At 39.9% G+C, this 22,311-nt stretch overlaps 2 protein-coding genes across 2 annotated transcripts; both read right to left on the bottom strand.

Annotated features, from left to right (window-relative positions):
- Positions 1–3,358: 3,358 nt before the first annotated feature.
- LOC129553858 (olfactory receptor 56A3) lies at positions 3,359–4,306 on the bottom strand. The gene has a single exon (XM_055422559.2). The coding sequence runs from the start codon at positions 4,304–4,306 to the stop codon at positions 3,359–3,361; it is 948 nt and encodes a 315-aa protein (XP_055278534.2).
- A 14,479-nt stretch (positions 4,307–18,785) lies between these two features.
- On the bottom strand, positions 18,786–19,727 carry LOC129553859 (olfactory receptor 56A4). Its single transcript, XM_055422560.2, has one exon. It carries the CDS (start codon positions 19,725–19,727, stop codon positions 18,786–18,788), a length of 942 nt encoding a protein of 313 aa, XP_055278535.2.
- Between the last annotated feature and the right edge of the window lie 2,584 nt (positions 19,728–22,311).

Raw genomic sequence — 22,311 nt, forward strand, 5'->3', positions numbered from 1 at the left:
GAACTGAATCTTATCTTCATATACACAAAACAGGGCATACAACCATACATAAGATTTCCTATCTGTTGATGTTTCCCACTGCTTCTTGAACTACTGCTTCTTCCAAGTTCAGAGACTTTGCACTTGTTCATGTGGACCTTGCCTATTTACTCATTTTTGCAACCTTAGCGCCATATCAAGGATTTGTTTCCGTTAGGGATAATGCATATTTGATAGATGTTTGTTGTTAAATGTTGGCCCTGAAGGGCCATCACCATTTTCTGTATGTGTTCTGCATTGTTCTCCCAGCTCAATAGCCTATGTCTGCTGGGTCTGCTCTCAAATATGTCTCATTCTTTCTGGATAGAGGAGGAAGGATGTAACTATGGGTAATGTGTGACCAAACTACAAGGTCTCACCAACAAAATCTGAGCTTTAACATTTTATTAATAATCGCTATCAGGTTTGAAGAGCAGGTTTCCTGCTCATATGGTTGAATGGATAGTAAATTATAATAATCTCACTATTAAATGTTTCATAGAAAATATATTCTATTAAAATAATTCAGTTAATTTAAAATACATACACCTGTGTGTAAATAGTGTAAAAAGAAACTTAAAAAATTATAAATTATGATTATCATCATCTACCTTCTGGAAAACCTTTGTAATAATACTTATTTACTCTAGCACTAAGCACTAATATTCCCTACTTATGTTGAGTAAAATCTTTATTTACATTTTTCTTTAGGCTCTACAGCTTTGAAGACTCATACAGGGCTCATTTTCAACTTCATCATTGCAAGATTTGAGACTATATGTTGTAAAAAGCCAGTATATAAGCCATCTTTTATTTTAATCTTTACACATAGGTTCCTAGGAATTAACATTCATAATATGCACTTTTTAATATAAGAAATCATCATGAACGTCTAAAACCCTGGCTTCCTTTTCTTCATGTGGCAAAGCAAAGAAAAATAAAAATTACAACAAAGAAGAAAGAAAATAGCTGTACCTCTTTTCCAAAAAAGTTTCATTTATCCCCAATTCATTTGGTCTCCTCTCCATTTGGAGTCTAGTGCTGCATTAATTAATATAGTAGCCACAAGTCACATGTGACTATTGAGCACTTGAAATGTAGATAGTTCCCACTGAAAAATGCTTTAAATATAAAATACACACTGGATTTCAAAGTTGTTGTTGTTGCTTAGTCACTCAGTTGTATTCAACTTTTCTGTGACCCCATGGACTGTAGCCTGCTAGACTCCTCTGTGCAGGTGATTTCCCAGGCAAGAGTATTGGAGCAGGTTGCCATTTCCTCATCCAGGGGATCTTTCTGACCCAGAGATCGAACTTGGGTTTCCTGTGTCTCTTGTGTTGCAGGCAGATTCTTTACCGTTGAGCGACCAGGGATTTCAAAGATGTAGCACATAAAAAGAATGTACACTATTTCACTAGTAAATTGTTTTATATTCATTATGCACTGTAATGATAATGTTTAGATTATACTGGAGTAAATAAAATACACTATTATAATTAACTTTTTAATTTTTGATTTGGCTTCCAAAACCCAAATTTAAACATGTGGTTCAAATGGAGAGAAATATTCTAGAAGACATCTTCCTTTGTATCACCCATTTTAGAGAAATAAAGCCATTGCTAAATCTGTTTACCTTGTTTATCAAATGAGTCTGTCAATACTGCTTTGATATGGGCCACAAATGTGTAAATGTATATAAACAAAACAATGTAAAGCTTTCAGACATATATTTTCAAATGTGAACATCGTACTGGTCTATTTTGGGAGACAAAGTTATGTAAAATTTCCTTAGTCCTGGGAAAGTATGTGCTCTAAATCTCACAATGTAGCTCATTGAAAAAAATTTTTTACATTCAGATTTTTTCTACTGGAGAGATCTGGGCTTGATATACAAACACTGTTACCCTAATACAGATCTGTCCACAAAGTTTTAAGTTAGTAAGTTAATATAATATTGTTATAACTTAAAGACTTTAATATTTTCTAAGATTTAGTGGCTTAAATTTAATTTAGAGGAATATTATATCTGTATTCATAAGACCTTCCCTTTGGCATCCAGTTATGCACATTTTAGACTAGATAGGATTTTTGTTATGTTAAAATCTTTGGGAAAATGAAATTTTGGAGAGATCTTTCATTTGAGAATTATGTATTCCTGTAATTAATGCTTGTATTCCTCCAAATGAACCTTTGAGCCACTGAAAACAGCAATAATGTTTTAATATCTTTGTACTTTAATAGCTAACAGAATTCCCAGAGATACAAGAAACTCTGGGAATGAAACTGTCCAATGAAAAGAAAACAATGTCCATCTAGTCTGTTTTATATTTCATAATTATTACTAGATTGTATTTATAATGCTTGCAGTTCTTTAACTCATTCAGTTCAGTTCAGTTCAGTTGCTCAGTTGTGTCCAACTCTTTGCGACCCCATGAATCGCAGCACGCCAGGCCTCCCTGTCCATCACCAGCTCCCAGAGTTCACCCAAACTCACGTGCATCGAGTCGGTGATACCATCCAGCCATCTCATCTTCTGTCGTCCCCTCTCCTCCTACCCCCAGTCCCTCCCAGCATCAGGTTCTTTTCCAATTAGCAGAGCTCTATTTTCATACCAGAAATGGTGACACTCTGGATTCAAATGATAGGTGGTAATGAGAATTTAGAAGTCTCTTAAATCTAATAAAACTCATGATAACACATGAGCAATTCAGGAGAACGCCTTGCCTTTTTCCAATATACATTGCCAGAAATCACCTTGCTTTCTAGAAGAGAAGATAGAGACAAAGGCCCAGACAAGAACAGAGCAGGGACCAGAAACAGAAGCAGTGACAAAGAAAGACAATCATGTGGTTGAAGAATGAGAGAAAAAAAACCGTATTAAAGACTGGTAGCAATTCTCCACCATTCAGGACTGAAATGTCAACTCTTATTTTTATTCTCCAGTATGTTCCTTACTGTGGAAATAATAAGACATTACACATTATACAACACAATCCACCAAATATCTACAGTTGTATACTTCACATTATAAATTTTATGTCATATTAACAGTTGGCTATTCGGGAAAGTAAATCTCTCACTTTAGAGACTGCCCTAGGAAGCATAGTGTTTTATATAAAATAGGATAATAGGTATGGGAAAAAAGGAGAAAGGGCCAAGAAAATTCCTGATTGAGGAGTGAGAGAAAGAGAAACTCTAAATGAAACTTCAGCATTATTAAAGGGAGACACATAGACAGTTCATCCAGTTTGAGAGTAAAACTTATGAACTTCAGTCCACTCATTCATTATTGATTAAAGAATCATCCTACTTTAGGAATGCAGAGATCCAGTTGTCCTAATTACCATCCTTTCTTCAGTAACCTCTGGATTCCTTGCTTGATCTCCTGGGTTCGCACCCCATAGACAATGGGGTTGAGGGCCGCAGGGATGACATGGTGGAGGACATTGAGCAAGACGGGCACATCAGGGGACACCTTCTTCTTCGCCACATGGGTGAGGACAAAGACCAGGAGGATGGTGCTGAAGAAGAGGATCAGGATGAAGTGGGAGCCACACGTGTTTAGGGCCTTGGCCACAGCTCCCTCTGACTTGAGTCTCAGCACAGCCCGCAGTATGAGGGTGTAGGACAGGAAGATGAGGATGAGGTCAGATCCCAGCAGAGTCCAGCCTCCAGCAAACTGGTAGACACGATTGATGGTGACATCATCACAGGAGAGCCTGGACACAGACATATTGGCACAGATGCAGTTTTCAATGACATTTCTTCCACAATAATGGAGTCGTACAGAGAGGATGGGGATGGGCACTGTGAAAAGGACATTTCTGGCTAAAATAAAGATGGTTGCCTTTGCAACAAATTGGTCAGTGATGATGGATGGGTACCTCAATGGTTGGCAGATGGCCACATAGCGGTCATAGGCCATGACCATGAATGTGCAGGACTCCATGGCAAGGAAGCAATTCATGACGTACATCTGAAGGAAACAGGTAAAGAAGCTGATGGATCTGAGATCAAACCAAAAGATGGTCAGGACCTTGGGGATGACGGTGAGACAGAGCACCATGTCCAGCAGGGAAAGGAGGCTGAGCAGGTAGTACATGGGCTCATGTAGAGAGGCCTCTAGCCGGATGGTGATGAGGAGGGTGGTGTTGGCCCCCATGGCCAGGAGGAAGAGGAGACTGAGGGGCAGGGACAGCCAATTCTGCCAGCTGGGGAACCTGACAAAACAGTTCAGGAGGAAGTCTGAAATCTCAGTGGAGATGTTGCCATTTTGGTGTGCTGTCATATTTTGTCATTTATTTCTACAGCTTTCTTTCAGGGATCTGTAAAATTAGGATAAAATTTAGCTACTGATTCAAGGTGCTTGAAGATATTGTAGAATAAGCTGCTTTAGTTAAGTGAAACTGTTGCATCCTAGCAGATTTTCCAGAGCCAAGGAAATTTATTTGTATATCCTTTGTGCCATACTACTGTATTCCTTTTAAGTTAAAAAAATAGAACTGGAGTGATATGATTTGCCTATATATGCTGGATTTATTCAAGATTTATTACAGCTTTTAAATATTTATAGAAATTAAAAGAAGGAGAAAATAACTTTGAAAACTACTTTGTGAAAGGTGAATCTCCAAATTTGTACTCCTAAGTTTCTTCCTCTTTTTTGCTTTTATGGACTACATAGACTACCATACATACGATTGAACTATAGCAGTACAACCAAATAAGCAGCAGGTCCTGGCACAAACTGGGGACAGAAGAAAATGGCTCTAACTCCTCAGCTGCCCCAATCTGACAATTCACTTATGCTTGTTTTTCTTTAGATAATTTTAAAACTAGACACTGCAAATAAAGTTAGTTAATCTGCTTTTTGCCTAAAATTTCATTTTCATTTGGTAGGTACAGATCCTGAAAAGCATTGTTTTTTTTCTCTTTGTCAGATTTTCTTATTAGTAACCTTTGGAAGAAACAACCTGAAAAGGAGAGTGAGAAAAATCTCATAGCTATGGGGGAGCAATACCTGTCATTAAAGATGAAAAGCTGATTCTTCTGATTACAATAGGGTGAGGGTGTTGAAGTCCACCTCTAGAGTCCTTCCATCTCCAATCTGCTTCCCTTTTCCGTTTTACAAATTATAACCCCAAATTTCACCATCTCCAGGATACTTTTCTTATCTGAGGATTTTGAAGTAATTCCTGAAAGAATTCATAATTCCCTGCATAGAAGCAGGGAAAATCTTGAAATGACCTTCAGAGGGTACTGGAATAATTCGCAATTCAGACAAGAATATTCACGGGGAAGCCTAGAGAAAGAAGCATGATTTTCATCTCTTGAAGAGCTTTGGGATAATTATTTCTAGTAATAAGATGACATTTCTGAGAACAATGCAAAAAGATTATTTTGTCTCTTTTCCTACTAATTGGCCATTCTTTTTCTCCTCTTTTATTCTGGAAGGTTTGTTCCTACATGTTCTTCAATCCATGTCATTCAAAAAGCACTGAACAACCTATTCAACCTTAGAAGTAAAGAAGCATCAGTTTCTCACCCTCTCCTTTTCCCTCTTTGCTTGCACTCAAAACTTGCCAATTACAGCGCTAGGGCTGAGGACCTGGGGCTAATGGTTACTGGTTCTAGCCAGGAGTAGGAAAAAGCCAGGAAAGTTGAAGGTTCAAGACTGAAGTGGAGACGTAGACACCCAAGCTTTTTCCTGAGCTGCAGGTTAAGCCACAGCATAGCCTTACGGAAACCCTGTTCATGAAGTGGAAAGGTTGATAGGGATCACCTAACTCCACAAAGGGCTTTCCTGGTGGCTTAGTGGTAAAGAATCCACCTGCCAGTGCAGGAGAAATGGGTTGGATCCCTGGGTCGGGAAAATCCCCTGGAGAAGGAAATGGCAACACACTCCAGTATCCTTGCCTGGGAAATCCTATGGACAGAGGAGCCTGGCAAGCTACAGTTCATCAGGTCATGAAAAGTCAGACACGACTTACTGACTAAACAACAAAGCTGCACAAAACTCAGACAGACCTGTAGGGCATCTCTCCAAAATTATAGACATTATTGAGAGTATCCAGTGCCCAATACCTCACTGATCTTTGAGCGTTATTTTCTTGTTTTGGCAGCCATAGCTTTTTGAGACTCTAATCTGAAAATCAATCTGATTTGAAAAGTGAGGAACTATTTTCAGATCCCCACTGATCCCTAGTTGTGGTCTCTGTCCTCAATCTGTGCAGTTATATAGACTAGGTTAAATTCCTGCTCCGTGACTGAAGCATTTGTGGGCAGAAGGTTTGCCTTAGGGCACCTAAATGTCCATATTTACAGTTGTAAACACCCAATTTTTGCAAATGGGCTCTAGATGATGTACTTTCCGACTCTTCCACTATTTATGAATCTCCTATGGGCAAACTCCAGTTTCTCTGCATCTCTATTGCCACCAAGAGATGCCACCAAAGAAGAGAAGGACAGAGGGGAGAAGGAGGTCCCAGAGCAGAGGATCTCACCTGTGCTTACTCACCTGAGACAGGAGGCAGTATCTGCCACTTGGTTTTCTGACTACTTCAGCAGTACTGACTCAGGAATAGTGGGGAACACTGATCGCCAATGAAGATATAGTTCTTCCCTGTCTTCTGGTTAATCTTGGTACAGCTGCCTCTCAGGCAACCTTCACCCAGACACCCTTCACCAGACTTTGGCACCCAGACGTTGCCAAAGATGTAAAGATGGGGTCTGGCTCCATGGATAGTGGAACCTTGGATAGTTTCTGAAGTCCCTGGGGTAGTTATACCTCTGGAGCCTAAGGGACTCTGCCCCTTGGGAACTTCTCCATTGTTGCTCCCTTTGGAACAAAAAGCCATTCTGGAATAGGAAGGCAGGCATATGGGAGAAGAAATTATCTTCTTTCTTTTCAAAAGAAAGTACTTCTAATGATGGAGTCATATATACACAGGGTGCTCTGTAGGCAATTAGTTCATTTCCTGGGTTTGCGTGTCTTACATACATCCCTACATACTAATTTGTACATGCACACTTGGTACTTCCATAGATCCAGTAACTTCTCTCAGAAGTTCTCTTGGATTTCGTATCTGCTGTTAGATAGGTACATCTTTAATCATCCTAGGTACATACTGAATCATGCTATTGAATAGATCAATGTTATCATGAATTTATCATGACATTGTAATGATAAAAATGCAAGAGAAAACAGAACAAAATATTATTGAGAAAATACAATGTGTTTTCAGAAAGAAAATTCTACATTAATTTTTGCTTTATAAAGGATTCTTAAATGGGATTTGATTACAACTGATTTTTGGGAAACATAATTTGTTGTTTATTTTTTATTTTCATTGTTAACTTTATAGGAATTAATCATTTATCTCAAGTTATGGAGACAGACTTTTTCAGTTTCTCTGAGGTCCTTTGCTTTATTTTTATTTCTCTTCTGCATGCTTCAACATTCCTCCTTGTTGTCTCCCTTTCAGAAATGTAAAAACTCAAGTGCACCTAAAATGTCTTTCTAATTAGTCACTGCCTTCTCTGATGCTTATTTAGTTGTATGCTCATTTATGGGAGGATACTTTGGATGTTGAATTTATATAAAGGTCATTGGGTTGTAAGTCTGATGCTACTTAAATTTCCATCAATACTAAATATTAAAAATATATACATGCTCCTATATGTTCATATATGTGATTTCATTATTTTAAACTGCTGTTCAATTTTTGTTATGTGCATTTGCCCCTTTTCATATAAGTAGCCAACACCCATGTGACCTAATTAATTGTTAGCATAAATTAATTACTGTTACTGTCAATATCATTGTACATCTCTCTTTATGGACTTAGTAACTGTATATATATATGATTTTTTCAATTATGAAAATATAAACATATTTAAATATAAATATCAGGCTTTCCTGATGGCTCAGACAGTAAAAAATCTTCCTGCAATGCAGGAGACTCAGGTTTGATCCCTGAGTCACGAAGATCTCCTGGCGAAAGGAATGGCTACCCACTCCAGTATTCTTGCCTGGAGAATTCCATGGACAGAGGAGCTAATCTGACTAGGAAGTACCAAATTTCTCTCCAAAATATTTACAAAATCCCAGAAGAAATTCCTGAGGTTTTTTTATTTTTCACATTCTTTACACCATTTGATACTTTTTTTGAAAACTCAATGGATGTAAAATAGTATCTTGTTATTTTACATTTATTTTCTTATGATAATTGAGTTTTCTTTATGTACTATTTATACATTTGTGGGTTTTATAGTGTGAATTACATATTCACATCCTTTGCCTTCTTTTTCTATTAATTGCTGTTTTCCTTGCATATTTAAATTTTTTCTTGTGTAATTATATATTAAAGCCCCTGTTGACTAGATGTTGTTAATATCCTCTCTGGTCTGTTATACAGCTGTCAATTTTAGTGCATGCTGTCCATTACTTATTGAAAATCTTTAAAATTGATCAAGTCAAGCTATTTTTCTATTAATAGATTTTCTTTGGGGATTGTATTTCCAGAATCCACAAAATCACAAAGTTTTAATTTTTTTTGTCTTAATGTTTAATTTAAACATGGTGTCTTATATTTCTTAATGATATATTGACATCTACTTGTGGTTTATATTGTCAAGAGCTAGAAGTGTTATTTAGTATGCACTGCTATAGTTATATGAGGTGTGAAAATACAAACAATACTGCTTGTTATTTTTATAATTGTTCTCTACTGTGAGCCACTGAGCACCCTCATCTCAACCATGGTCCCTTTTGTGGTATCTAGACTTCCCCATGATCCATCAAGTAGTGGGTTAATGCCTGAAGAGCAGGGTCTACCAGTGCCTAGCTTTAGAGCAAGGCCTGAGTATCTTCTGCTTTGTTGGTGGAAGTGCTTTACTAGTTACTAAGTATTTCTGAATACCACTCCTGTTAATAGTGTTAAATATGACTCCACCTTTATTATTCTCCACATAGGGACAATTGATCCTGTTTCCACTGATTTAAGTTCAGTTCAGTCGCTCAGTCCTGTCCGACTCTTTGCGACCTCATGAACCGCAGCACGCCAGGCCTCCCTGTCCATCACCAACTGCCAGAGTCTACCCAAACCCGTGTCCATTGAGTCGGTGATGCCATCCAATCATCTCATCCTCTGTCGTCCCCTTCTCCTCAGCTTTGTTACATACCAGATTCTAATACATACAGGTCTCTCAGTTCCATCACTGGTGTATCTGACTTTACTTAAACGCAGTGACACAATATTTTTATTATTAATGCTTTGTAAGTCATACCATTATATAACAAATTGAGTTCCTATTAAAATTCTATCCAAAAAAAATTGAGGGATTTTTAGATTTTTATTCTCTACACATCTTTTATAATCAGCGTCACTTCTGCCACATTCTACTGATTATGAGTGAATCACTAAAGCCAACCCAGATTCACAAGGAGGGACAGTAAACAACTTGTGGTCATCTTTAAAACTTTCACAGGTAATGTTAATTTTTCTGCTTTGTGATTTTCTTTCTTTATTACTAAAATTGCTACTTTGATTTACTTATGTTTCTCTGTCCTTTTATTTTTAATGTCAACTCTCACAAATGCCAACAAATATCAGAATCCCCGAGCTTGTTTAGAAATCTATCTAATCACATGCAGCATTAAGAGTTTATTCTTTTCCTCCAATATCACTGTTAGGGTTCACAAGGGTCTCATAGCATATAGTTAAAATATGGCCTATTGTGGTGACCTGACAAACAAGGGATAAAGTCACAGTGGCCACATTGCCCTGGTGGGCATCCTGTTTTTCCCTAAGGCGATATACTACTTTTCCCTGCTGGTGCCAGTTTTTCAAGACGACATGACCACCCGACTCATGAGACACCTTCAACTACGTGATGGCAAGACCCCAGGTGCGGACCAAAGATAAACTGAGGCCCCCTCCTTCCGGGGCATAATTTCCCATTGATAAGGTATAAGAAGGGTTGGCTGTAAAAAGAGAGCACTAGTTTCACTCTAAAGCCAGTCACTTTCTTTCTTTCTTCCTATAATAAATCTTTCTCTGCTTGAATGTCTGGCTTGCTCTCTTTTTCTCCGTGCTTGCCTTACAATCACTGTAGTATAGCTAGGAGCTTTCTTTTCTAGGATCTAATTTGTCTCTCTACCACACCTTTCAGTCTTACATTTTAAAAATGTATGAGCAATTCTTCACTCCTGTTCAGGTGCTTCCCTTCCATTTATTTATTTTCTTATGTAATTTTTTATTAGACCAAATTTGCATTTTGGCCCCTTTGCACAAAATCTTTTAATCGTTCCCTCTTCCTTCTTTCTCCATCTTCTGACTATTATATACCATGACTGGGAATTTTTTTTGTTACAGACAGTTCATTAATTCAGCTGTCAGCTCTTCAACTCATCCACTATTTTGTCTTTTAGTTAATTCTTTATTATAACTGAGTTTCCTGAATTTATATTTCCAAAGTCTTCCATTAAATCTCTGAGGGCATCAAATGCTTTTACTTACCAAATAAATGCTTATTTTGTACTTACATGATAAATATAGCCAACTTGTCTGCAATACTTATTTTCTCTAACTAGTTAATTCTGATGCTTACAATATGTGTTGTTTAGTTCATTGCCTTTATTTCATAGTGCTTATTATTTTCTTATTTTTAAAAATCTTGTTCTCATATTTCCTTAATATATGAATACTTTGTTTAGTAAATTGCACCTAGGGGTAGAGGGAGTCAGGGATAAAAGAGCAAATTCCAGGCTATGAATCCTCCAGATGAGCTTTGTGATTGTCAGAGAAATGCTTCCTTGCCTCCTGGGCATTAATATTTCTTGTTTTCTACAACTGAGGCAAACAGGCCTCTTAGTTAATCACCAATTATATCTGCCCCAGTACTGCTCTTTTCAGGGTCTACTATTTTTTTTCTTTCTTTTTTTCCCCACTCATTTTATATTTATTTTTAAAATTATTATTATTTTTAAAATTTATTTATTTTAATTGGAGGCTAATTACTTTACATTACTGTATTGATGCTTTTGAACTGTGGTGTTGGAGAAGACTCTTGAGAGCCCCTTGTACCGCAAGGAGATCCAACCAGTCCATTCTAAGGGAGATTGATCCTGGGTGTTCATTGGAAGGACTGATGCTAAAGCTGAAACTACAATACTTTGGCCACCTCATGCGATGAGTTGACTCACTGGAAAAGACTCTGATGCTGGGAAAGGTTGGGGGCAGGAGGAGAAGGGGACGACCGAGAATGAGATGGCTGGATGGCATCACCGACTCTGTGGACATGGGTTTGGGTGGACTCCAGGAGTTGGTGATGGACAGGGAGGCCTGGCGTGCTGTGATTCATGGGGTCGCAGAGAGTTGGACACGACTGAGTGACTGAACTGAACTGAACTGATTGGTTTTGCCGTACATTGACATGAATCTGCCCTGGGTGTACATGTGTTCCCCATTTGAAACCCCCTCCCACCTCTCTCCCCATCCCATCCCTCTGGTTCATCTGGGTCTACTATTTAATAAGATTATACAGACCTCAGTTGGAACTACAGAGGGCCTGCTCTGTGCTTACATATAGCACAGCCATGACAAACACTCCGCAGCTTTCTTCCCTCTCAACAACTTCAGAAATGGCACCACAATCTCATGTGAATGCATGGGCGAAGTAAAGATTGCCGTAAAGTTTGTCTCTTTCATCTAGTTTCCTCTAAGGCTGATCCTCTCCTATTCCAAGTGCTAGGGATCAAGATGACTCCAAAATGTTCATAGGTTTTGTATTGTATTCTGTGACTCAAAAACTTCCCTGATATCGTTAGCATAGTAAGGGTCTGGGGTAAGAGGTAGGCTGCATTTTGTTAGACATTTTTCTGTATGTACTGAGGTGATTATAGGGGCTTTTGTTTGTTAATATAGTGAAATACATTAACTGATGTTTGAATGTTAAATCAACTCTGTAATCCTGGAATTAATCAAATTGGATCTTATCTTATCTAGTTCAGTTCAGTTCAGTTGCTCAGTCATGTCTGACTCTTTGCAACCCCATGAACCGCAGCACGCCAGGCCTCCCTGTCCATCACCAACTCCCGGAGTCCACCCAAACCCATGTCCATTGAGTTGGTGATGCCATCCAACCATCTCATACTCTGTTGTCCCCTTCTCCTCCTGCCCTCAATCTTTCCCAGCATCAGGGTCTTTTCCAATGAGTGAACTCTTTGCATCAGGTGGCCAAAGTATTGGAGTTTCAGCTTCAGCATCAGTCCTTCCAATGAACACCCAAGACTGATCTCCTTCAGGATGGACCGGTTGGATCTCCTTGCAGTCCAAGGGACTCTCAAGAGCCTTCTCCAGCACCACAGTTCAAAAGCATCAATTCTTCAGTGCTCAGCTTTCTTTATAGTCCAACACTCACATCCATACATGACTACTGGAAAAACCATATCCTTGACTAGACAGACTTTTGTTGACAAAGTAATGTCTCTGCTTTTTAATATGCTGTCTAGGTTGGTCATAACTTTCCTTCCAAGGAGTAGGCGTCTTTTAATTTCATGGCTGCAATTACCATCTGTAGTGACTTTGAAGCCCAGAAAAATAAAGTCAGCCACTGTTTCCACTGTTTCCCCATCTATTTGCCATGAAGTGATGGGGCCGGATGCCATGACCTTAGTTTTCTGAATGTTAAGCTTTAAGTCAACTTTTTCACTCTCCTCTTTCACTTTCATCAACAGGCTCTTTAGTTCTTCACTTTCTGCCATAAGGGTGGTGTCATCTGCATATCTGAGATTATTGATACTTCTCCTGGCAATCTTGATTCCAGCTTCTTCCAGCTCAGGGTTTCTCATGATGTACTCTGCATATAAGTTAAATAAGCAGGGTGACAATATACAGCCTTGACGTACTCCTTTCCCTATTTGGAACCAGTCTGTTGTTCCACGTTCAGTTCTAACTGTTGCTTCCTGACCTGTGTATAGGTTTCTCAAGAGGCAGATCAGGTGGTCTGGTATTCCCATCTCTTTCAGAATTTTCCACAATTTATTGTGATCCACACAGTCAAAGGCTTTGGAATAGTCAATGAGGCAGAAATAGATGCTTTACTGGAACTCTCTTGCTTTTTTGATGATCCAGTGGATGTTGGCAATTTGATCTCTGGTTCCTCTGCCTTTTCTAAAACCTGCTTGAACATCTGGAAGTTCACGATTCACATATTGCTGAAGCCTGGCTTGGAGAATTTTGAGCATGACTTTACTAGCGTGTGAGATGAGTGCAATTGTGCGGTAGTTTGAGCATTCTTTGGCATTGTCTTTCTCTGGGATTGGAATGAAGACTGACCTTTTCCAGTCCTGTGGCCACTGCTGAGTTTTCCAAATTTGCTGGCATATTGAGTGCAGCATTTTCATAGTATCATCTTTCAGGATTTGAAATAGCTCAACTGGAATTCCGTCACCTCCACTAGCTTTGTTCATAGTGATGCTTCCTAAGGCCCACCTGACTTCACATTCCAGGATGTCTGGCTCTAGGTAAGTGACCACACTATCATGCTTATCTGGGTCATGAAGATCTTTTTGTATAGTTCTTCTGTGTATTCTTGCCACCTCTTCCTAATATCTTCTGCTTCTGTTAGGTTCCTACCATTTCTGTCCTTTATTGAGCCCATCTTTGAGTGAAATGTTCCCTTGGTAGTTGGATGTATCTAAATTTTGTATATTGTTCAATTTGATTTTCTAAAATTGTTTAATGTTTTGGATCTATGTCTTTGAAGTATATCTATTAATTTTTTATATAATGTATTTGTCTGCTTTTGGCATAAAGATAAATGTGTTCTCACAGTATATGTTGAATAGTATCTCCTTTCCAATTTTTCTGGAAAAGTCTGCAGAATTGGTATTATTTCTTCTAAACACAAAATACATACTGCATGATTCCTTTCATATGAAATTCTACAATATGAGAATCTAATGCATTCTTTAAAGTAACCAATGCTTGCTTAAGGCAAGGGGTAGAGTAAAATATCAACTGCAAATGGGCATGAAGCAACATTTTTAAGTGATGAAAATAGATTTTTTCTTGATTTTTATGGTTGTTAAAATGATACACATTTTGTAAAACTCATTGTACAGAAAGTAACTTATTGCATATGAATAATACCTTAATAAACTTGATAAAAATGCATGCTTTTATGAGTAAAGTTAATGCATTGAAAATAAAAATTTAAAAATGCACAGAAATGAAGAAAGCCAATTTGCAAGTTAAACAGTAAAATATTATAACAAACTATCACCATTAATTGTTTTATAACTGGACATTTTAACACCCAAAATGGATATGGATGATTAGAAGTCTTAGAATGAAAAATATTCTTTGCATCCCATATATTAGTATTCTGTCATTCTCAGCTTTGTCACCCAGACTTCTGAAAACTTTGTCACAGAGATCCAGAAATTCAGTGCCAGCCATTTAAAAAATTTGTGTAAGTAACCTGAGTAAGGGGCTTCCCTGCTGGCTCAGATGATAAAGAATCTGCCTGCAGTGTCGGAGACCTGGGTTCAACCCGTAGGCCAAGACGATCCCCTGGAGAAGGGAATGGCCACCCTACTTTAGTATTCTTGCCGGGAGAATTCCACAGACAGAGAAGCCTGGCGGGCTATAGTCCATGAGGTAGCAAAAAGAGTTGAACACTAGTGAGCGACTAACATTTTCACTTTCATTTTCACTTTCAACTTGAGGTGAGGCCGCACATCAGAAAAGAGGCGTGGCAGGGATTAGCTTTGTTTGGCTCAAGTGGAAGACACTGCTTTTTTGATGTTCATCCCTCTCTCATAGACCAATAGTTTTCTCTCAAAATTACCTGTGAATCTTTGATGGATTATATTTTCTGGTCTCAAGAGTATCTTGGCCTGAGCCCAGTGCAAACAGGAAGTGCGGGTGGTCAATCCCTACTAGAAAAATCCTCAAATAATGACTGATGGATGTTGGATACTCCAGCTTTCTTGCCTTCAACTGACTAACCTGAAAGAGTTTGGAATCAATCTCTTATGAGCCCCCAGTTGGGACTGGGTTCCAGTTGTCCATGGCAATAGCTTAGTGCATCCTGTATTGCCCTTGAAACTACAGCTTTTTTCATCATGATCAATGTAATTAATCATAATCAGTGCTGCATTCCTGGTGGAAGGGCACAAAGACCAAGGGATGCAAGGCAGTAGCCCACAGACTTGTCCCTATTTAGTTCACCAGCACAGTCCTTGAATAAAGCATGGCCTCTAGCAGATAAAGATAGCTCAAAGTAAATCTCACCAAGATGTAGCCCTGGGAACAACTGTTGTGCCAGATGTGACATCTTTAAAAAAGAAGACTTTAAAAAACTTTCATTTATTTACTTATTTGTATGTCTGTGCCAGCTGTTAGTTGTGGCATGTGGGACCTTCCATCTTCATTGTAGCGTGTGGGATCTTTTCATTGTGAAGTGCACATTTTCAGTTGTGGCATATGGGATCTAGATCCCCGACCAGGGGTTGAACCCAGGCTCCTTGCATTGGGAGTGTGAAGTCTCAGCCTCTGGACTTCCAGGGAAATTCCTAAAAAGGAATTTTGAGTAAAATATCTCTAGCATTTGCTATGCAGATATTGTTCTTGCTGATGTTTTCTTTTAGTTAATTTTTATCACTGAAATATATCCAAAGCAGTTTTTGTTCAACTGGGGTAGGCAACAGTGCACATATAAGAATTTTTACAAGGCTACAGTGACTCTTTTGTTTATTGTAACAATGTTGCCTGAAAGAACCGTGACCATTTTGACACTTCATATCACACTGCTCCAGTACATGGGTCAATCTGAGTGGCTAAGCAGAAAGTGTCAAGTTCCCTGAATTCTCTGATACACAACATATGCACATGACAATGGTGAAAGATAAGGATCCAGAATATTCAGGAGCTTGCCACATTAGGGACGTTTTTACCATATTAAGGACATTTTCACATTTCCAATGGTTAAGAACGTACTCAGACATCACTCCTGTATCAAAGGATTTTATCTTGACCTCCTACCATTAAGAAAGCAACCTCTCTGGATTTTGGAGACAGCTCATAGTACCCTTAAGGATTCTGATTTGATTTGTGATCTACTTACTAGACGATACTGAAGGTTCATTGTTTTGATTGGGATGAAGAGCAGGAAAGAACTCTTCAGTAAGTTTAAGCTGAGGTTCAAGCAGCCCTGCTTCTCAGAACATATGATTTGAGGGATACAAAAGTGCTCCTGGTACTAACCGTAAGTAAAAAATAACTGGGTAGAGTCTCTGATATAATATTAGAGTCCCAGAGGAAACCCATAGAGTCTGCAGCAAAAAATGCCACAGAAAGCTAGCTACCATTCAAAACACAGCTTGGATTGTATGAAGCAAGAAGTAAAAAAGTTGTATAGGCATAGCAGTAGCCCATTCCAACAGGATTGTATTTTGGGAATTGCCTAGGTCAGGGGTCTCCAAACTTCAGGGTCTAACACCTGATGCTATGAGGTAGAGCTGATGTAATAATAATAGAAATAAAATGTGCAATAAATTTAATGCACTTGAATCTTCCTGAAACCATCCTCACCCTCAGTCTGTGGAAAACATTATCTTCCACAAAACTGGTTGGGGACCACAGGTTAGAGCAGCCATAGGGGCATAGATTATACAGTTGGTTGTCCCAGACCTCACTTTGCCTACCTCATTTAAATGACTGTCTTTCCTTCTCTTCACGTCAGTGGCCTCAAGGAGGTTCCCTATGACCAAATAAAAGGGAGAGGTCAGAGCTCAGGCCTAGTAATGAATGAGTGATATTACTATGTCACGCAAGCTAAAACGTTGTCACGTTACAGCCTTAAGTCATGAGTGAACTACAAAGATGGAGGCAGAGCTTTAAGCAGTGCATGTGGTCATCAACCTGATGTACAGCAAGAATTAGCAAGACTTGACAATCAGAGGCAAAGAGGTTTTGGGGAAGAAGCATGTGAATACTCCCATGGGATTTGGCAAAAATCATGCGAATCTAATGGTTCACGTTAATGACCACCAAGGAGCTTGTATCAGGGGAGAGGAGGTGAGGAACGATGGGGCAACTAGAGGTAGTGACTTTTAAAAACACTGATTGAGTGTGAGCAGAATCTAGAATGAACGGTAAAGGAGGAGGTGAAGAATGAAGGGACCAGCTGCAGTGGCAGTAATATATCTCCCTGGCTTGAATCCTTCCCTAGAAAAATTGTGAGAGGCCACTGTCTTGAAGAACTAGTGACAGGTCAGCACTAATGAACACAGAGAATGAGACCATCTGACAGTACAGTAGTGGCTGTAGCAGAAGCTCTCAGTGCACAAGGGTACTCTTCTCATGATATATAGCTAGTGGGAAACTGTTGTATAGTACAGGGAGCTCAGCTCCCTGCTCTCTGATGACCTAGAAGGGCTGGATGAGGGCTGGGATGGAGGCTTAAAAAGGAGGGAATACATGTATACATATGGTTGATTCACTTTGTTCTACATCAGAAACTAACAACATTGTAAAGCATTTTTACTCCGACTAAAACAAACATCCACGCAGTTCTACTCCAAGCTCCTGGGACTCTGCCTAGGAGTGCCTTCTAACCATGGAAGTGTGATAGACTCATGGTTGGGACACAGCTGAAGTGAGGTGTCAGAGGGATTAAAGCCTTGTGAAACATTTTTCAGGTTGTGGTGAATAGAATGTTGACAAGATCTTTCCAGTTCTTTTGATCATCACTTGGGTCTGTTCACTATCATAGGCATATCCTGGTTTATTCTGGTGGCCGTCATTTTAATTTCTGTGCCAGAAGCAAACTATGTTATGTAAGATCCCTGCTTACGTGCTGGAGATACCCGATGTTACTGGGATTTCACTGGGTCCAAAATTTACCTCTACAGTTACCTAGATAGAACTAGAAGAACTCAAGGAAAGTCAGAGGCCAGATGTGAGACAATATTATTTAAGACATTACTAGCTTAGGATATAAGGTTATCTTTACAGTTATTTTCTTTTAGAAAGTTGCACAGAACACTTTATGTTGCCTCAATGAAATTTTTTTTTTAGTATAAATAGTATGTAACTTATGAAAAGTCTTCTGGCATCAAAATTCCCATTTATCTTTTTAGCTTTCTTGGTGAACTGATTAACTTTTTTAGATTTCAAATTCCAAAATGATCTGCTAGAAATTTAACAAAACAACCAAGGCTGCTTAATCGAGACCTCAGTTCAGTCACTCAGTCATGTCCAACTCTTTGCAACCCCATGGACTGCAGCACTTCAGGCTTCTCTTCCCATCACCAATTCCTGGAGCTTGCTCAAACTCATGCCCATTGAGTTGTTGATGCCATCCAACCATATCATCCTCTATTGTCCCCTTCTCCTCCTGCCTTCAATCTTTCCAAGCATCAGGGTCTTTTCAAATGAGTCAGCTCTTTGGATTAGGTGGCCAAAGTATTGGAGTTTCAGCTTCAACATCAGTCCTTCCAATGAAATTATTGAAAGTGAAAGTGAAGTCGCTCAGTCGTGTCCGACTCTTTGCGGCCCCATGGATGGTAGCCTACCAGGCTTTGCCGTCCATGGGATTTTCCAGGCAAGACTACTGGAGTGGGCTGCCATTTCCTTCTCCAGGGGATCTTCCCAACCCAGGGATCGAACCCGGGTCTCCTGTATTGCAGACAGATGCTTTACCATCTGAGCCTGTTAGCAATTTCTGTTCCCAAGGTTAGGCCTCTCACATTTTACCTCTTATAACCTCCTGAGCAATTTCTGGATTCCCTGCCTGATCTCCTTGGTTCTCACACCATAAACAATGGGGTTCAGAGCTGGGGGGATGAGGTGGTGCAGGATGTTGAGCAGGATGGGGACATCTGGGGGAATCCTCTTCCTGGCCAGGTTAGTGATGACCAGGACCAGCAGGACTGTGCTGAAGAAGAGGATGAGGATGAGGTGGGAACCACAGGTGCTCAGGGCCTTGGCAGCAGCCCCCTCAGCTTTAATTCTTAGCACAGCTTTCAGGATAAAAGAGTAGGAGAGAATGATAAGGATGAGGTCAGAACCCAGTAAGGTCCAGCCTGCTACAAACTGGTAGAGTCGATTGAAGGTGATGTCATCACAGGAGAGTCTGGACACAGACAGATTAGTGCAGATGCAGTTCTTGATGATGTTCTCTGCACAGTATCTGAGTCTGGCAGAAAGAATTGGAACTGGGAGTGAAGCAAGGGCATTCCGGGCCACTACAAAGATGGTGGCTCTGGCCACAAATTGGTTAGTGATGACAGACGGGTAGTGCAGAGGCTTGCAGATGGCCACATAGCGGTCATAGGCCATGACCATGAATGTGCAGGACTCCATGGCAAGAAAGCAATTCACGATATACATCTGAACGAAACAGGCAACAAAGCTGATGGACCTGAGGTCAAACCAGAATATGGCCAGGACCTTGGGGATGACGGTGAGGCAGAGCACCATGTCCAGCAGGGAGAGGAGGCTGAGCAGGTAGTACATGGGCTCATGCAGAGAGGCCTCCTGCCGGATGGTGATGAGGAGGGTGGCATTGGCCCCCATGGCCAGGAGGAAGAGGAGACTGAGTGGCAGGGACAGCCAGTGCTGCCAGCTCTGGCAGTTAGGGAAGCAGATGAGGAGGAATTCAGAGACTGGAGCAGTGGTATAGTTGCTGTGTGATGCCATGCAGCATATCCTGATTACACTGGAAATCCAGAGTCCTTAAAATGTGGAACAGAACATATAACCACGGCAAGTGTATAATTGTAGTAAAACTCAGGTTTTCACTAGAGCTCTGAAACTGCCTCAGTGATGTTTTCAAGTCATCATCATCATTGTTAATCATTGCTGACATTTAACTAAAAACTTGCCATGCATGTGGTATCATGCCAGAAGCTTTATATTCATTTTATCACTTCCTCTTTTAAAAACATTTAAAGGTAACTAATATTGTTATTTTCATAGATAATGAAGGGAACAAGGAAAGGGGGGCTGAATACTTTGATCAAAATTGGAAAGCTAGAACATGAAACACATTCCCTGGTGGCTCAAATGGTAAAGAATCTGCCTGCAAAAGAATGGCAACCCACTCCAGCATTCTAGCCTGGAGAGCTCCATGAACAGAGGAGCCTGGTGGGCTACAGTTCATGGTCTCACAGAGTCGGACATGACTGAATGACTAACACACACACATACGCGTGGCAAAACCAAACTGAAAATCAGGAAATCTGATTCTAGAGCCTGTGCTTTCAGCCCCTGTACAAGATTTGGCCTCGTTAAGCCCAATTACTTAACTCAGCTTTCCTTCCCTCAGAGTTTACAGGGAAGAGAGCTCTGTTCAGCTGATTCTAGAGAAGCTGAGCCCTGTGCCCCATACAATTGGACAGGGACTGACTTCAGGATTCTTTGTTTTCAGTATTCAGAAAATATTGGATTACAGGTGGAGCAGTCCTTTGCACCATCCAAGGACAACAATTTCTTCCAGCTCCAAAGAGGATTTCACTTCAGAGTATAATATTTATCAGTCTCTTACTGGATTAACTGCTACTGGTTCTCTTTGTGAAATTTCTAGAGTGCTTGATTAGATTTGAGTCCTTTCAGAAAGACTGTGAATTTCCTATTCTAGTGACAGAGACAGTCAGTATCGCAAGGTACACCAGGAGGTGAAATATAAGTTTTCAATAGTTAGTGAGTGAGTTTTCAGCATATAAACTCAAATAGGGCTTACTTACCTGGTAAGCAAAATTATCCATGCATCCTTGTGACCAGGATCCAATTATTTCAGCATATGGAATCTGTGTTCTGAAAATTTACCTGCTGTGATTCTAGTTGGTTTTGTTTTTTGGTGCTGGGTTCTGTCTTAACGCCCTCACTGTTAAACAAAGAGCAGACTGACCAGCACTAAGAAAAATGACAACAATGACTACAGCAACTGAAGAATGGAAGGAGCCAGGGAGTCATGCAAGGGTGAGAGAAGCAGCCCAGGAGACACATAATCACAGATTTGGGTGACTGATTCTGCTCCTGTATCCCATCTGACCAGCCTCCTCCAGGAGAGTGAAGTGTGAATGAGAAGGTATCAGATGCTGGCTGCCAGAGAAGGAAATGAAGGGTTTTTCTTGATCCAAAGACTTTCCCTTTGAATATCCTAGACTTTCCAAATACAGACTATACAATAAACACACACAACTTTCTACTCAGTGTAGGACTTTAGGAAACCAAAGACTCAGGGGCTCAGGGGTCAAATCTGGGGTAGGGACAGGTATGTGTTAGCTCAGTTCTGTATTTCCACTTGCGATTAGAGAAATGATTCTCAGTATGAATCAGAATCTATCCTCCTTATTTAGGAGGATATAAAACATATCTATCTCTTCTAAAAAGCTTTCTCCTTCTCAGTAATCAAGTTCTAGATCCTCAGAGTGACTCAAACTATTTGAAAAGTCAAGAAAATGATCAGTGCCTTTTCAGACCTGATCTTGTTTGGCATACAGATGTATAACATGGATTAAGTAAAAATGATTATTTTCAGGGAGATTAACTAATAGAGAAAACTTGACTTATAAACATGTGTAACGTGTTATAATTGTGGTTCTAGTAAAAATGATCTTACAAACAGTGGGAAAGAGACAAAAGTACAGGTGAATGAAGCAATGTTCTACAGTTGAAAATCTGAGTTCCAATTCTGGCTCTTATACTCATTCTATGACCCTGAAGGCTATTTAAACTCTTTGGCACCTAATTTTCTCATATGCGAAACGATAAATGATACTTAGCTTTACTGGGAGAGGAGAGGGTTACTCTTGTAGGCAATAGCAAGAGAAGAAAGGTCTGCCCCGGTGGATGTTCAGTAATGATTAATGATGAGGTATTCAGTTCAGTTCAGTTCAGTTCAGTCGCTCAGTCGTGTCCGACTCTCCGCGACCCCATGAATCACAGCACGCCAGGCCTCCCTGTCCATAGGGGCTGGTAAATCCTAAGGTCTTTGTGGGGAGGAGGTAGGAGAGCAGAGTATCAGGAGACAAGGTTTACACGTGTGCAGGAGCATATGCAGCCATTCACAGCCCACCTGGCAGTGGGCATTGTCAGGTACATCCCAAGGAATCAACAGAGAATTTGACACAGGAAAGTGCTGTACTACAGATGGGACAAAGGAGAATCACACACCAGCCTTTTAGAGAATCCTGAAGATTCCAAAGGAAAAGTGATCAAGATCTGAACACAGGCAGGTAGCTGGTGAAGGAAGGATATATTAATATTTGAGTGGTGAGAA

Source organism: Moschus berezovskii, chromosome 14, assembly GCF_049115385.1.
Source record: "Moschus berezovskii isolate FMDL1 chromosome 14, NW_MosBer_1.0, whole genome shotgun sequence".
Lineage (NCBI taxonomy): Eukaryota > Metazoa > Chordata > Mammalia > Artiodactyla > Moschidae > Moschus > Moschus berezovskii.